This window comes from Micromys minutus (assembly GCF_963924665.1).
Source record: "Micromys minutus genome assembly, chromosome: 26".
NCBI lineage: Eukaryota > Metazoa > Chordata > Mammalia > Rodentia > Muridae > Micromys > Micromys minutus.
The window spans coordinates 18,927,184-18,944,262 of record NC_137961.1 but is presented as its reverse complement, the minus strand read 5'-3'; the positions used below and the strand labels follow the sequence as shown (position 1 = coordinate 18,944,262).

The 17,079-nt window shown below is 42.8% G+C and overlaps 1 protein-coding gene across 1 annotated transcript in view; it reads left to right on the top strand.

The window, feature by feature from the left end:
• Nucleotides 1-328: 328 nt before the first annotated feature.
• The window catches only part of LRRC69 (leucine rich repeat containing 69), a gene marked incomplete at its 3' end in the record, with an annotated part of 81,353 nt that continues 64,602 nt past the window's right edge, over nt 329-17,079 (top strand). The window contains exons 1-4 of the mRNA XM_080938635.1: nt 329-517; nt 11,860-11,986; nt 13,152-13,224; nt 15,132-15,327. Of these exons, the coding sequence (XP_080794761.1) occupies nt 335-517; nt 11,860-11,986; nt 13,152-13,224; nt 15,132-15,327 (579 nt within the window). The 5' untranslated portion in view covers nt 329-334. The remainder of the gene's footprint in view (nt 518-11,859; nt 11,987-13,151; nt 13,225-15,131; nt 15,328-17,079) is intronic.

The following is a 17,079-nucleotide window of genomic DNA, read 5'->3' as shown; positions in this document are numbered from 1 at the left end:
GCTTCAGTATTAGGAAATGTTTCAGTCTACTTTACATTACTTTATTTTTCAAAAGTTTAGCCTTCCTCATCTCAAACTGGTGTAAGACTCCCAACGCTGACCCAGTGGCCTGATATGATTTTAGTAGGTATAACGTTCATGTGTCTGGCATGGGCAAGCCTGGTTACTTACAGAAGCCCTGTCTTCCTCTCTCTACTTAGAAAATCATCTAATACCTCCTAACTTCCTCATAATGGGGAGAGGGTTTGTGTCTATGACACAACAATTCTGCAATTGCATACCCTAAAGATATATAATAACTCTTCCTCCATAAATGGTTACCTCTTCAAAAATCATGGCTGAGAGATTATTGCTAACAGCACTGAAGGGTGGAAAGAACACTAAGATCCTTACCTTGAATGGGAAGAAGATGACCAAGATGCCCTCATCACTGGACAAACTGCCTAATCTGAGGACACTAGACCTTCAGAATAATCACATCTCCAAAGTATGCCCTGAGCTAAGGACCTTGACCCAGGTGAGGAGCCTCAGAGCTTCTGGGGTTGAGGATAGAAAATAGATAAAAGTCGTGAGTGATGGAGTAGTAACACTTTAATCTCTGGAGACTTAGCTCTCTGGAGACAATATGGAGTGCTGTTGTTGGAGAGGGATGAGTAGCTGGTCTCGCTTAGGGCATTACACATGGCAGGAAAAGATGTTGCAATTTACTCCTGTGCCCTTTGGCCCACATCTGGAATCAGGATGAGATCTTTGCTCATCTTCCTTCAGGCTGTCATCTGGAAAGAGGTTGGAAGCCTGAGTCTAGTAGTCTTTCTACCTTGGGGCCTCACATCTGGAAGTAGGCTTTGAGGATTCAAGCAAGACTGTGCCCACCTCCCTGGGGGACTGTCCCGAAGTCTTTACATACGGAATTAAGACACATTTAGGGTGTTGAGGAGGGAGTTACTTTTTCATTTCCTAGAACTGGCTGGAACTTCAAGCGGAGAGGAGGGTTGATAGGAATAGGAAAGGAAAGGAATTTCTCCCCCTAGAACAGCCTTTAGGAGATGGTTAATGTTTAAAATTAAGAATACCCAGCTTAAAGAGAAGCACTTGACAGGAATGAGTCCCAGATGCTTATGTTAAATGTTTCTGCCTGATAATGTGACTGCAGCTGCTAAAAATCTTGAGGTTAAGTGGGCACAAGGCAGCAGTTTCCTTCTGTTGATTTCTTCACAGTAGATACCAAAAGAACCTTTAGACAACTCGGTCACTGCAACTTACTGAAAGTTACAGAGTAAATGTCGTCTTCACTTGGCCTTCTTTACCCTTTATGAAATATTCAGTAGTATTTAATAGTAACTTCAAATGGTGTAGTAACCGCCGTAAGACAGGAACTTACAATTCCCTAAAAGACAAATGAATTTCTGAGTAAAAGAGAATTTGAGCTCTCGCTGAAAACCGTGAAGTGATTGGTTTTCCTGTTTGAATTTGTTTCTATTTGTATATTGTTGTTATAAGAAAACTCCTTGTTTAAAAGCATATACTCAAATGATCTTTTATTGACACTTCTGGTTCTAGTCTTCACTTCCGTGATAATTGTTCTCAACGTATTCTTCCTTTGTCCTGTCCACTTTAGTCACTGTCTTTCAAATTCCTATATGGCGAGCTTAGTTTCTGCACAGCTACCTTTTCAGCTCAGCGTGATGACACAGTTAAGATATTTCAGTAGCCACAGCCTCCCTCTGCCCCCCACTGTGTACACTGCAGGCACCAACATGCCCTACAGTGGGGAGACAGAACCTGGACAGATCACCTCCCGGAGATAGACATGGCCCCCAGTTGGGCAAGGGGCCACCCACCTCATCCTGCGGGGGAGTCGGAATGAGGGTGCTTATCCCATGCTGCTGTGTGGGTGCTGGGCTGTAGTGAAGCCCCAAGGCACCATACTGGGGTGGAGGTGGGTATGCGAAAACGCAACCTGAGATGTGGGAAAAGCTGGAGCTGCTTCAGGGGTCTCTGGCCTGTGATGAGGCTAGGGTTGTAGGGCTTCTCAGACTACATCCAGGCACCCCTGGGAGTCGGGGAAGAGTGGAAAATGGAATGGGGGCCCGTGGGCTAAGGACATTGTCTAGCCCAGGGCTGGAGGTGGGGAGAAGGGGAGTTCCAGCTTGTCTCATGCGGTGATTGACAATGGCAGGCTTGGTGGAGGTTGTGGCTCGGAGAGCTGAGAGCCTTCTATGGGAGATTAGGCTGCAGCTCTGTAGACCACTGTGGGCCATGATGAAAACAGACAGTCCATGGTTCCAAACAGTTTATAGGTTGTTCATGGTGGAAAATAGATGCATAATGTATCATACGCCTTTTCTCAGGGTAGGCCTGAGATTAAATACCTTTTGTAGAGAGAAATGTCTGGGATGGGAAGCTTATTGGCTAAGCCATCTGGGCCTCTAGGTACCTCATTAGCGTGGAGAATTCTGGGCCTATAAATACTGTGGTCACATCTCTTTCATGTGAGAAGCATGTTATGTATTCCAAGTCAGGAGTCTGGCAGGGAGCTGGGAAGCACCTAAGCCTCAGGTGTATGCCCACTGAGTCTCGACTCGTTCTACCGTACCAAACTTCCTGGCCTGGTTTTACATCCCCCACACACCCATCTTCAAACTTTTTGATCCAGAAGTAGTTCCTGTCTAAAAGAAACGCAGAGACAAACATGGAGCAGAGACTGAAGGAAAGACCATCTAGTGACCAGCCCAAGTTTGGATCCAGCCCATGAGCAGGCACCGAATCCTGACACTATTAGTGATGCTGTGCTGTGCTTGCTGATCGGAGCCTAGCATGGCTGTCCTCCGAGAGCCTCTACCAGCAGCTGACTGAGACAAATTCAGATACTTACAGTAAACCACTGGGCTGATTTTGGGGACTTTTATGGAAGAGTTAGAGGAAGGGTTGAGCAGCTAATGGGGATTGTAACCCCATAGAAAGAACAACAGGACCTAAGCAGGACCTTAGCACCAGAGACTAAGCCACCAATCAAAGAGTAAACACGGGCTGGTCCGTGGCCCCCAGCACATGTGTACCAAAGAATCGCCTTGTCTGGCTCTGAAGGACATGGGAGAGGGTGTGCTTAATCCTGTGGCAACTAGATGCCCCAGGGAAGGAGGATGCTGATAGGAATGGCTGGGTAGGTGGGGGAGCATCCTCTCAGAAGCAAAGGGGAGGTGGGAAGGGGTAAAGAACTCAGGGAGGGGGGGCAATATTTGGAATGTAAATAAATAAATAATAAAAGAAAAAAGTCTGTACAGTTGACAAATAATTGTTAGTTGACTAATAATTGTACAATTAAATGTCACATGCTACAAAATATTCTTCCTTAGGAAAAACACTCCAAAGATCGATAACACGACTTTATCTTCTTTTTATGGCTCTCTTTTGTTTTCTTATTATATTAGAAGAGACTGTATATTTAGACTTCTGTAACTCCCTTCTATTTCGTCTGGCTCAGCTCAGTGCTTGGTGTTTAAGAAGAAATCATACTGTTTTGAACTCAACTGAATTGAAATTCTTTTGATGTATCTTTAGTGTGTTTTCTAAGTGTTTCAGCCTAATGGCTTTATGTAGTTTTGCTGTTCATAAGATAGCAGTGGTTCTTATGTAGAGGTTCAAGGTTGGGAAATAACACCCATTTCTACTCTGTATGAAAAGTTACAGAAGCAAAGTGTGCAGGAAAATGTCAGAGAATCAGTAAAGTTCAGCTGGTAAATTCTGCTCTCGTTCTTTACATGTTCAGTAGAAGGTGCAGATGAAAGTGGAGGGAGGGAGGAAAGAAAAGCAAGGGGATGGGAGGATAGAGGAGAAAGGAGGGTAAGGGGAGGGAAGGAGGGGAGGAGAGGCGAAGGCAGGGCTGGGGTCGGGGGAAGGAGGCCTCCGTGGATCTGTTGTGAGTCTGGGCCAGTTACCAGGCTCTTGCCAACTAATGTGAAGAAAAACACTTGGTCTCTGGCACTCACCAGCAGATGTACGGATGATTAGCCGGAGACTAGTACACTTGTGTGAAGAACATTGAAAAGGAGTAATTACACCACAGGAAACGACCCAAAGCGGTTGAGGTAAGGGGAAGTCGTGTTTCCCTTCTGTTTTTGAAGTCATAGTTGTCATTTCTCGCCTTTCCTCCTTTTGAGTTTTCCTTCCTTACCTGCCTTCTCTCTTTCCAAATCCATGACTTCTGTTTTCATTGTTGTTGCGTGCACATATGCACATCCAGTTACATATTTCTATATATAACTTCCAGCAAAATATGGAAGGTTTTTTTTTTTGTTGTTTTAATTATACTGATAAAATAATCCTTGGCTTAGTAAAAAGAACTAAGAGAAAGGTTTGGTGCCCATCTAATTTGAACCAGTTTTTGGACAGATGTATTTGCAGAAATATTTTTATTTTGTATAATGTTATTTTTTTCAAGGTTGTGATTATAATAGAAATTTCTGTTTAATTAAGCATATAATATGGTACCGTATAATCTTCCAGTAAAGGTTTTGAATTGAACTCTCTTAAAAGACACACTGGGTAAGCATGTCCATGAAAGCATGCTGAACGTTACCAATTAGCAATGAAACGCAAACCAAAGCCAAAATGAGGTGTCACTTACATATGTTACAATGACCACTGTTCAGTGAAATGTGACAAGTGTCGGTGAGGGTGTGAAGGGGGCAGTCATTGTATACAGTGTAGAGCTATTGTGGAAAACACTGTAGAGCTTTCTCAAAATAAAAATTAATCCAGTTTATGATCCAACCGTCCTACTCTGGGTGTGTGCACAGAAAGGGTAGTATGAATGATGAGAAGCATCTGCACCACGTGTTTCTTGTGTAGCATTATTCATGGCATCCAAGACACAGTCAGTGTATGAATAAAGGGAAGGTGTGTTTATGCATTTACAGTGAAATGACATCCAGCCTTAGAACGGGAGTCCTGCCATCTCGACAACACCTGGACTCTACAGACATACTAACTGAAATGAGTGGGCAGCGAGAGACATGTCGCATATTAACAACCAGATGCTGTGTGTCTTAGTCAGGGTTTCTATTCCTGCCAAACATCATGACAAGAAGCAAGTTGGGGAGGAAAGGGTTTATTCAGCTCACACTTCCACATTGCTGCTCATCACCAAAGGAAGTCAGGACTGGAACCCAAGCAGGCCAGGAAGCAGGAACTGCTGCAGAGGCTATGGAGGGATGTTATTTATTGGATTGCTCCCCCTGGCTTGCTCAGCCTGCTTTCTTATCCATATTATCTGGCTCTGGGTCTCTGTATTTGGAAACAGGATTTTATTGGCAAGAAAACTTTCATGGATTGACTGTTTAAATAGTTGTTTAGACATAATTGAGTAGGATTAGGAAGAGGGATTTAAACAATGTTAGCAGCACATTTGGTATTTATTCAGCTGAGCAATCTGAGAGGCAGGCCATAACTAAGGACTAACAAGGTGGCTAGAATGGATAATGAGGCTTTTACCTACTAGAAACTTTGATGCTAGGATTTGATTACTGACAAAAGTTCTAGGTGACCCTGAAGTTTGGCCACTGCAGGGTTATCATAATGATAGTTTATATTGTCAAAAGCAGGGAAGGGAAAGCCAACCTACTTTGTTCATGGTTATCACCACGTTTTAGAATTTGGTCTAAGTGCTGTCCACTGGAGATATCTTAGGAGCCAAAACCAACAAGATGTCGTTTTTACAGGGATAAATGTAAATTCCTCCATTTAGGTTAAGAAAGGAACTCGTTGCACAAGCTCAGGATGTGGGTAATATGCGTGACAGTTAATGTAGGTTTGTTATTGTTATTCTTGGACAGGGGAGGGGGAGGTGCTGTGCCTCATTTAAATTAAGAAAGAAAACAGAACAAAAACTATGTCCTAATAGTTAAGGGAAAGATGGATCGAATTTGGGGAGCGTGGTAACAATTCTCTAAACATTTTAAATATTATGTAAGCCGAGTGGGAATAGGACTGTTGTTTCTGGGTGCTGCGGGAAGAACTGGGTAAGAGGTCCAGAGGGCTATAGCTTAGCCTTAAAGAATAACACATGGGGCAGCGAGACGGCTCAGGGTGTGAAGGTGCTTGCCACCGTTGCCAAGGAAAGACAATATTTAGACTACGGAAATGAGAGCATACTCATCTGCCCAAGCCTCTGCACATCTCCAGCATTTGTGCTACGAACTCATTGTCCGTGTCACCCTAAGCACCCGGATCCTTGAGAGGAGCATTCACAGCTATTATAAAGTGGCCAGTGTGGGCAGGGGATCTGTGTTGTGCATCTGGTCAGACCACACCAGGCCAATACAGTTCTACATGGAAGAGGACAATGGAGGACAATGGAGACAAAAGGGGGAAAAAGAGAAGGAAGGAAAAAGTGAAGGGGGCAGGAAGGGTCTGCCTTTTATTTAAACTGCGATGTAATCACTCTCACGTAAAGGTGGGGGCTGAACTGAATGGATGCTGGGAATGTACGGCCATTGCCATGGCAACAGATGCATGGGTCCCTGTCCCTTATGAATGATGTTGCTGCTGGGTTCGGAGGTGAAAGCCAGTTCCTGCTACCAACAATCTGGAAACTATGACCTAAGGAAAACCAATAGTTAAGGGAAAGACAGATCAAATGTGGGGAGTTGTGATGACAGCTCTCCAAATTTAATTATTATGTAAATGGAGTGGGAATAAAACTGTTGTTTCTGGGTACTGTGGGAAGAACTGGAAAGAGGTACAGAGGGCTATAGCTTAACCATAAAAAATAACTGTAGAGCCAGTGGGATCAGCAGTGATCAGAGGTCAGTAAGTGAAGGTGCTTGCCACCAGACCTGATAACCCACGTTGGGTCCCAGGGATCCAAGCAGAGAAGTAGAGAAGGGACTCCAGAAAGTTGTTCTCTGACTTTCACAATGACTCTGTGACATGTGCACCCTTCCACATTGAATTAAAACAAAAACATTAACTGTTGCATGCTGTGTTCATCAGGAAGAAATGAAATGCTTACTTGGGTTTATGGTAGCCTAGGTTTACCCAAGCTCTTTCTATTGCTGGCTGCACTAATTTCTACATGATGAGCCATGAAATATATAAAACTAGTAGTGTTTGGTTTGGCAGCATATCAGATTGCTTTAGAGAGTACCAGGAGAACTTCTTTTTGGAGATAATTATTGAAGTAATGCGAGCCAAAGAAATTAAAATTGCCCGATGTATGCTTAGAATGCCTTCTTTAGGAACCATATGTGATCGTGGTGCAGTATAGAATCCCCTCTAGTATCATCTTTTTCAAGGAACCCCCAAACTTTCACCTCAAACAATCCTTTTACAAAGAGACCTTCCTCCGTGACCCCAGTTCAACTCCCAATTGGCTGAGCATCTCATTTCCCTGGTTTCTTCATAGTACTTAATACCGAAAGAAATGAAAACTTTAACTTGTCTGTCTCACCTCCCAGCACCAGATCATGAGAGTTCTTAAGTTCCTTATTCATACGCAGCAACCCTTCTAACGTTCCAGAAAGCCAAGAATCCAAATAATGCAAATAGAAGGAAGTGACCAATACAAATGAAGAGATACAAATGGACTGATGAACCTCCTAGGTGGGTTCTATGATTTCTCAACCACAATTCAACTCTTGCCTCAATGTTTGGAGTTTTTTAATCTCATTTCAGTAACTTATGCTGAACCTGAGCATATTTGCGTGGTGACAGAGGATGGTTGTTGCTGCCTGGCGTTGAGTTGGTTGCAAGTTTAAAAGTAACGAAAGACTTCTTTTTGGGCAGGCATGGTGGCTCACACTTCTACTGCACTGAGACCAGCCTGGTCTACATTTTTATTGGCCAGCCCAGGCTACATAAGCCCAGCCAGTGCCTTTAGTCAGAACCATCTCATTGGCCTTTGTTTCTTGTAATAACAAAATTATCTTAAAAGTCATTGTCCTTGCTCCTTTCTTTTCTCCACAGTCCCTCCCTGCAGCCTTTCTTCCCTGGTCCCCCTTGTTCCCCCTCTCTGGCTGTCACATTCTTTAGTGACTTTTGTGTTGCTAAGTCCAGGGCTGATTTCTACTCTTTGAACTAGTTTCTCTTTCCTTGGTTGTGGTTAGGGTTAGGGTTAGGTGAGGAAGATGCTCGGTGTTTGTTGCCAAGTTGGGAAAGGGACACCCCAGCAACTGAGGGCCTTTCTCTTGCTCTCAGTGTCTTTGCTGGGGGGAGTGGGTGGTCCAGGGTGGTCCTCCTTACTCTTTGGAGGCCATGTAGGCCATGAGGTCTACCATCCTGTTGCTGTAGCCATATTCATTGTCATACCAGGAAATGAGCTTCACAAAGTTGTCATTGAGAGCAATGCCATCAAAGGTGGAAGAGTGGGAATTGCTGTTGAAGTCCCAGGAGACAATCTTGTCCTCAGTGTAGTCCAGGATGCCCTTTAGTGGGTCGTCAGCTGCCTGCTTCACTACATTATTAATGTCATCATACTCGGCAGGTTTCTCCAGGTGGCTTGTCAGATGCACAACAGATACATTGGGAGTAGAAGGCCAGTGAGCTTTTCTGTTCAGTTATGGGATGACCTTGCCCACAGCCTTGGCAACACCCGTTCTGGTCTGTCCCACGGCCATCACACTATAGCTTTCCAGAGAGGCCAGCCACAGTCTTCTGAGTGGCAATGATGACATGGCCTGGGTCATAAGCCCTTCCACAATGCCAAAGTTGTCATGGATGACCTTAACCAGGGGGGCTAAGCAGTTGGTGGTGCAGGATGCATTGCTGACAATCTTGAATGAGGTGTCATATTTCTCATGGTTCATACCCATCACAAATGTGGGCGCATTGACCAAAGGGGTAAAGATGTTGATCCTTTTGGCCCCCCACCCTTCAAGTGGCCCCGGCCTTCTCCATGGTGGTGAAGACGCCAGTAGACTCCATAACATTCTCAGCACCAGCATCACCCCATTTGATGTTAGAGGGATCTGGCTCCTGGAAGATGGTGATGGGTTTCCCGTTGATGACAACCTTCCCATTCTCAGCCTTGACTGTGCCATTGAATTTGCCATGAGTAGAGAGTCATACTGAAACTTGTAGACCATGTAGTTGAAGTTAATGAAGGGGTTGTTGGTGGCAACAATCTCCACTTTGCCAGATACAGAGCTGAAGGCAGCCCTGGTAACCAGGCACCCAATACAGCCAAATATGTTCACACCGACCTTCACCATCTTATCTAAGGGAGGAGGCATGAGAAGATGCAGCTGTCTCTGAAACACGGAGGAGCAGACACTTCTTAAAAGAAAAGACACAAATGGATGATAACTATTTGGAAAGTCTTCAAAAAGTATGGACATTAAAGCTGCTTTGGAAGTTAGCTTACATCACTCGAATGGCTATCACCAAGCAAACAAATAAGACCAAATGCTAGCAAAGACGTTGTGGGGGTGGGGAAGATACTGATTCCCTATTGGGAGTATAAAATGGTGTAGTCATTATGGAAGTGCATATGGAGTGTGTTAAAGGTAAAAAGATAAATAGCATATGTCTTAACGGTATTATTACTACTTGATATATCCCTGCAAGATTGTAAGTGCACACAGCACAGAGGGATTTCACACCCATGGTGATCGCTGCGTGTCATCAACTAATGAATGGGCAAAACAAATGTGCCACCAAGAAAACAGCCCATAGATTCAACTAACCAGTGTTCACAGGGGTTCACAGAGACTGAAGTGACAATCAGGGAAGCTGTGTAGGTCTGACTTAGGTCTTCTGCATATATATTACATATATATTGTGGTTGTGTAGTTTTTGTGGGACACCTAAAAGTGGGAGTGGGGGCTGTCTCTGACTCCTTTGTCTGCTTTTAGAAGACTTTTTCTTTTACTGTGGTGCCTTATCCAGCCTTAACATGAAGGGATGTGCCTAGCCTTAGTGCAACATGATATGCCATGTTTGGCTGGTATTCCTGGGAGGTCTGCCCTTTTCTGAAGGGAAAGGAGGAGGAGCCAATCTGGGAAAGAGGGGAGGTGGGGGTGGGGGGGGGAGAGTGGAGGAAAGTCTGGGAGGAGTGGAGAAAGGAAAAAAAATTGCAGTTGGAATGTAATGTGTGAGAGAAAAATAAATTTAAAAAAAGATACATGTTATATACACAATGAAGTTTTATTTCATATTCATGACCCTTTCAGAAACAGGAGTGAAACTGGAAATCATCAAGTAAAATGAGCCCGTCTAAGAAATGACAAATCACACCTTTTATCTCATAGGCAGAATCTAGGTTTCATGTGTGTGTGTGTGTGTGTGAGAGAGAGAGAGAGAGAGAGAGAGAGAGAGAGAGAGAGAGAGAGAGAGAGAGAAAGGAGAGACAGACAGACAGACAGACACACACACACACACACACACACACACACACACACTCACACACACACAGAAACAGAGAGAGGGAGAGGCAGAGGAGACCACAAGAGAAGATGGAGCTGTAAGGAGGGAACAAGTGAGGTTGGGAGTCGATAATAAAACACATGTGTGTGGAAGTAGGGCTTCCCAGGAGTGGGAGGTACGGGGAGGGGAGCTTTGCTGACACAGGGGCCTGGAGAGGAGTAGTCAAGGGGTGGGAGGGAGTCAGGCAGGATAGTCAGGATTGCTGGGACAAGCTCTCTGACTGACTATCCCTAGCACTGAGGCGCTTCTTTAGTTATACAAATTTGACAGAACAAAGACAGACCAATGATTATCCAAATGGTACAGATAATGTGTTTGACTTCTTATTATATGTCCAGGGTTACAAGTGTAGTTACGATTAGAAAATATAAATGGAACAGATTTTACTCTTATTATCAGCCCTACCATTCCAAGGTAATCTGAAGACCGTCTCCTCCAAAGCAAACACCTTTGCTACATCACAGCCTGCTTGTAGGCTGGCAGAGTTTGCAGTTTGAAAGCACACCAAACAGAGAATGTCCGAAACAGTCCCTTTATGAATACCAAATACTAATACCTAGCTTCTTTTACTCTGTTACATCATCCACGTTATAAAGGAGGAAAAGGTTATTTTAGTTAATCTATCTTATTAACTAGTTTTATTCTTCCAGGAGTGTACCCTGTATCACCTCTTATTTTTCAACTACATTTTCAGAGGGCTCTAAGCCTGTAATCTGAATCTGTAACTGACTCTCTCGTCCAGTTAGTTTTTCAGTCGTCTCTGTCTACCTTGCACCAATTATGCTGTTCGCGTTTGCTCAGGGTCAGATACCCCCAAGCAGATCCCTGGGGTCATGGCCTCATCCAGCTATGTGCTCATCTGTGTTTACTCATTTCCAGGGCACAAGGAAGACTTCCAAATAGTGACTAGATAAACTTAGAAGGATTTTTCCTAAAAAGACTCAGATATCATTTTTTTTTTCTCAGCAAAAGATATAAAAGGTGTCACAATGCAGAATGTCCCCAAGAGTGTAACTCACAGAGTCCCAAACCCTAAAGGGAGAGATAGAAGGATAGCAGTTGTGGCATTTGGCTTAGCCTTGCTGGAATGATGTCATAATGCAGTGCTGGCTTCATGACTCTCACCATTTCCAGTGGATATGGGTACGCTTTGCATGTAATACAGAAGCAGAAGGGAATATGTGCTGCAGATAGAGACAGCAAAAGAGGGATAGAGAAGACATGAGAGGACTGTGGGAAGGAGGAGGAATGAGAACTAATTACTATGACATACATGTATAAAATTCCATAACTGAACACATTATGTGCTAGCTTAAGAAAATGGATAGAGATAATATCTATGTTTTCTTAGGTTATATAGATGTCATCAAAGGTCTTGACTTACCGCTTGTCCAATGTGGAGGCAGATACTGTACACATATCTCTATATGTTTACAGTTGACATTGCTAAATCTGGGAAACAACCTTTTACAAGAAGTTCCTGAAGAGATAAAATACCTTACTTCCCTGAAGAATCTTCACTTGTTTGGAAACAAGATTTGCAGAATTGCTACCGGGGTCTTTGGTAAGTTAATTATGGACTATAGCATTGTATTTAACTTATAGTATCTAGTAATGTGGCACAAAATGAAAAGGAATTTTATTGTGCTGAGATTAAGGAGTTTCTGAAGTAACACTTATGTTTTTAACCTATTTTATTTTATTTTGGACTTTCAAGACATGTTTCTCTGTGTAAGAGTCCTGGCAGTCTGGAACTTGCTTTGTAGACCAGGAGGGTCTTGAACTCCCAAATATCCACCTGTCTCTGTCTCCTGACTGCTGTGACTAAAGGCATGAGCCACCATAACTGGCGTTTTTAATTAAAAAAATACTCATTGAAAATTTCACACATGCATAGAATGTGCTTTGATCAAATAAATCCTCCATACCTCCTTCTTCAACTCTCTGTGTATTATAAACATAGCCCCACTGAGCAGAACAGATTCACCAAGGTCACACAACTATTCCAAAGCTAAGTCAACCATCAACTTTCTTTCTTTAGAATTGTGATAGACTAAAGTGGTTTTCAAATATTACATGAGATGAGACAAAACAGACCCACGAGATATGTAGTTCATGAACAAACTGCTTTTGTTCGGTTGGCCTTTTGAATATTTTGATTTGGATGCCATGATTTTCAAATTGTAGCAGTGGAGAAAAGCAGCCTTTGTTTAAAATAAAGATTAAGCCAAAACCAGGTTTCCTTCCTACTTTGCAACAGTTTCCAGGGGCTCTTTGCACTGTGGTAGCCCTGGATACTGAAGCCTAGGGATGTCAGGGCTTAGTGGGGGAGTCTTGATTAAGAACTTGTCCATGTCTTTGCAGTGATGGTGAGGTAGCTTCACATGAGTGGAAAGTAGAGACTGAGGTCTCAAAGGAAGGGAACCAATCAAAAGAAATAAAGGCTGGGTGACAAGACCAAGTCAGAGAGGCTGAGTAGAAACTTGGATGAGAAAGACAACTCCATTTCTGGCTCTGCCTGCTAGTTCTTAGGTCTAACTTGTGGCCAGCTCGGCTCTCTTCTTTGTCCTCGGCTTTGTAACTATGTAGCACATTTTCCTTTTTTGCCTTAACTAGTTTACTAGAGTATCTGTCTTCAGCAAGCATCCACAAGGAACTCAGAGGTGTAGAGAAAAGACTAAAACTTATTTCCCACCAGATAGCTAAAGTGACAAATTATTTCCTAACAGAAGGTCTTCGAGACTTGATTCTGCTTAATCTGAACGACAACCAGCTTACCAGTCTTCCTCAAGAAATTGGCAGGTAATTCTGATTTATAGTGAGGCTTGGCTAAAGATTACATTCCTCTCCCTTTCCAAACTCCATCCCATTCATCTGATGGATTTTAGGCCTAGCATCAAGAAGTTAGGGTGGTTACAGATAACAGAAGTGTGAGACAAGCCACCGATTGTTTTCCTCTTTTGTGTGTACTATGGACACGTGTATAGACGTGTATGGTATGTGGAGAGACCGCACGGTTACATTAGGATGACTTCCTCAGTCACTTTCCACTTTATTTATTGACACAGTCTCACACTAGACCCGGACTCACACTTTGGGCTTGACTGGGTAGCAGCAAGTCTCAGGGATCTGTCTCTGACCCCTAGCTCTAGGCTTAGAGACACGTGCCACCATGCCAGACTAGAGGAGGTCACATCCAGATCCTCTTGTGTTCAGAACAAACATTTGACCAACAAGGCCTTCCCTCCCTCAGTCACTAAGCTTAAGCAGATGATTCCTCAACAACTTGAAAGAAATGAGGAACAGCAGGCAATGTAAGAGTAAAAGTTTGGGTTTGAAACATAAGGTCCTAAATCTGACACTGTTGATATGCTAGCCCAGGGGTTCTTGGAGCTTGCTCAGCCAGATTGGGGACATTAAATTTTATTCCACTAGTGTCATAAACCATTTTGAGCTGTATGGGGAAAAGGTCATATAAAAGCAAAGGATTTAAAATTATGATGTTATTTTCATTAAATAAAAAACGGCACATTTTATTATCATTAGCCACAGCCAAAATATGTTGTTTTCCCTTACCCTGCACATCTGTGCAGACAGGCTATCATTAGAGTGGAGCAGACTGACAGCCTCGTCCTTCTGAGGCAGTACACGGTCTTTGAGCTGTTTGTCTGACAGATGGAGAAAGCTCTGTTCAGTCTCCTTCGGGGACTCTTTATTGCCGATTGAACAGAAACATATGAATTACAAAGAGAATGTGAAACTGTCCTCAGCACAGGACCATTCCTTCAGAGAGCCTTCTCTGTCCCAATTCACTTGTCTATACGTCTTTCCACATGCTTTTATAGTATTTTAAGTGGAAGAAGAAATAAAAAAGTGAAGCAGTCTAATTTCTCCGGAAGAGAAATACTAATGACAATGAAAACACTAGTAGTAGCTTTGCTTGCCTTTCCACGTTTGATTTATCAGTCAGTTGGCTTAAGAATGAATGACGATGTGGTGAACAGAAAAGGACCTGTTGAAGAGATTGTGTGGAACAGGTTCCGGATATATATAGCCTGGGATCAGTTAGTTAACTGCCCTAGGTCTTGCTCCCTTTGCCTTTTAATGGGAGAATTTTGTGTAGCTGAACTTTACACCACTCATAGTGATGATACGGCTTTACGCTTTGAGAAGCTTTCTGTGTTTGGAGTGGGGTGTGTGCTGTTTAAGGAAACATATAGACATAAGGGGATACACAAGAAGATGAAAGGAAAGCTTTCATTAGGAAAGGTAGGGTCACAAGCAGGTCCCTGTTGTTTTTATAGCTAGCTCTAGGCTGTATTCTGACCAGGCCATAGATACAAGCTAATTGTCCATCTCCAATCCTGGAGAAGTATCTATTGGATACTAGCCCTCTACTGGAAGTAGGATTGGCAAAGATCTTTTTCCAATCTGTTGGTTGCTGTTTTATTCCTAATGACAGCGTCCTTTGCAGTACAGAAACTTTACAATTTTAATAGGTCCCATTTGTCTATTCTTGATCTCAGAGCATAAGCCATTGGTGTTCTGTCCAGGAAAATTTCCCCAGTTCCCATGTGTTTGACGCTCTTCCCCACTTTCTCTTCTATTAGTTTGAGTGTGTCTGATTTTATGTGGCGGTCCTTGATGCACTTGGACTTGAGCTTTGTACAGGGCAATAAGTCACATGCTTTCCTTGTTTATTGTTTTAGGTTAAGGAGTCTTAATTACTTAAGTGTCAACCATAACAAGCTCACCATGATTCCCAAAGAGCTTTGTTCCCTTGAGCATCTCTCTGAACTGCATCTTAACTGCAATCAGATCATGTGCATCCCTGAAGAGATTAAGTTATTACAGAATCTTAAGCGGCTTTTTCTGGTCAGGAACAACATTGAGGAGTTGCCAGAGGTAAAGAAAAAAGGGTCATTGCTTTTGTTTTCATTGCTGTTGGAGAAGAATGTGTTCAACATATTAGAGGTGGTTATAAGCTAGCCTATACTGTATTCATTTCAGCCTGCATTATAAATAATTAAGTACTTCAATGTTCATTCATTTTGATGAACAAAAAGGTATCAGTCACTCTCTAATACATTATAAATTATATGTATGTCTATACATGTCTATGAATGCATATTTTCTGTCTATATTTTATGTTCATCTTCCAATAGACTCTAATTTTAATTTTTCTGAAGAAGTCCTGGGGATAGAAAAAGAGCCCTTTGAGTACAAGACAGACTTGGAGCTCCTGGAGTAGTCTTAACATAAAACTATAGTCTTAACATAAAACGCTCACTGCTTTTGTGATAGTTGAAGTCTAAGAATAACCACTTTGGATTTGAATATGTGAATGAGTAAGAAGAAGGTAAACAGCAGTAGCAGGAGACCCCTTTGGGGTTTGTACAGAAAGCTTCTCTTTAGTTTTAAGAGCTTTCTTTTATGAAGCAGATCCGGGAGATGGAGATTGATATTGCGACATCTACTACTTAGGAAATACATTTGAATCATATGCTCAAATACAGACGGATGTTTCTTGCTACTTGAGGTAGCAAGGTCTGTGAGCTAGGTCTGTGAGCTGGTCATAATGGTATCAGCATTTCAAATCCCAACAAAGAACTTCAGAATTCATAGAAGGCACACAATGAAGAACTGGAGGGAAAATGACAGCATATAGGCTGATCCATCACTTGCTTCCCAAAGCAGTCTACTATGAGCATTAGTCCAGCACAGTCCCTTGGGGCTTTATATGGTCCAAGATCCTCATGTATGCAATGATTCACAACCTTAGTGTGATGTAACAGGAGGTGGCAGCATCTTGAGGGTTGGTTCCTTATGAAAGTAACTGTTACTCTTATTAAAGAGAGTCAAAACTAGGCATGCTAGTGAAATTCTACAATCCCAACACACAAGATCCGAAAAATGATAAAGTATCCTTAGTTACATGACAAGGTTGAGGTTGGCCTGGTTGGCATACACGAGACCCTGTCTTAAACAAGTAATCCAAAACAAAGCCAAGCTAAGCCAAAGCAAATCAAACCAAAACAGAACAAAACACCTTAAAGAGGCTTCATAGGGACAAAGGGCTTTTCCTGTCATGTGGTGTATAGCAAGAAGTTGTTGCAGTAAATATTAAAAAGAATTGGCTTAGCCTTTTATGGCCCCCCTCCTCCTCGGTCTCATTCCACGGATACTGCTTCAGTGTGGACTCCATTACTCAGTCTGCAAGGTGCACTCTCCAGGTGGCTCCCTTCCCAGGTGGTTTACTCCACCTGCCCTGTTGGTTCCGACCCGAATGGATATGACTGCTCCGGCATGTTTCTTTACTCCACCACCTGGCACAAACATGATCCTAAAGCTTGGTAGCCTTTCAAGCAGGTTTATATATTAATTTCTCAATTCACAAACCCTCTATACAATAAACTTACATCCAAATGACAAAGATACAAACTGCCTTTCTATATGAGATAAAAAGACCTATACAATCCCTTAAAAACATTCATTTCTATGTATTGTCAATTAGGTCCACCTGGATCTAGATCTCTTTCTTCAGCTTCATTACGATTTCTCCCAGAATCTCCTCTCTGCCTCCTGAGTCCACTTCAGCTCCTCCACCTTTCTCCGCCTAACTCTATTCTGTCCAATCACATATCGCCTTAACATAAA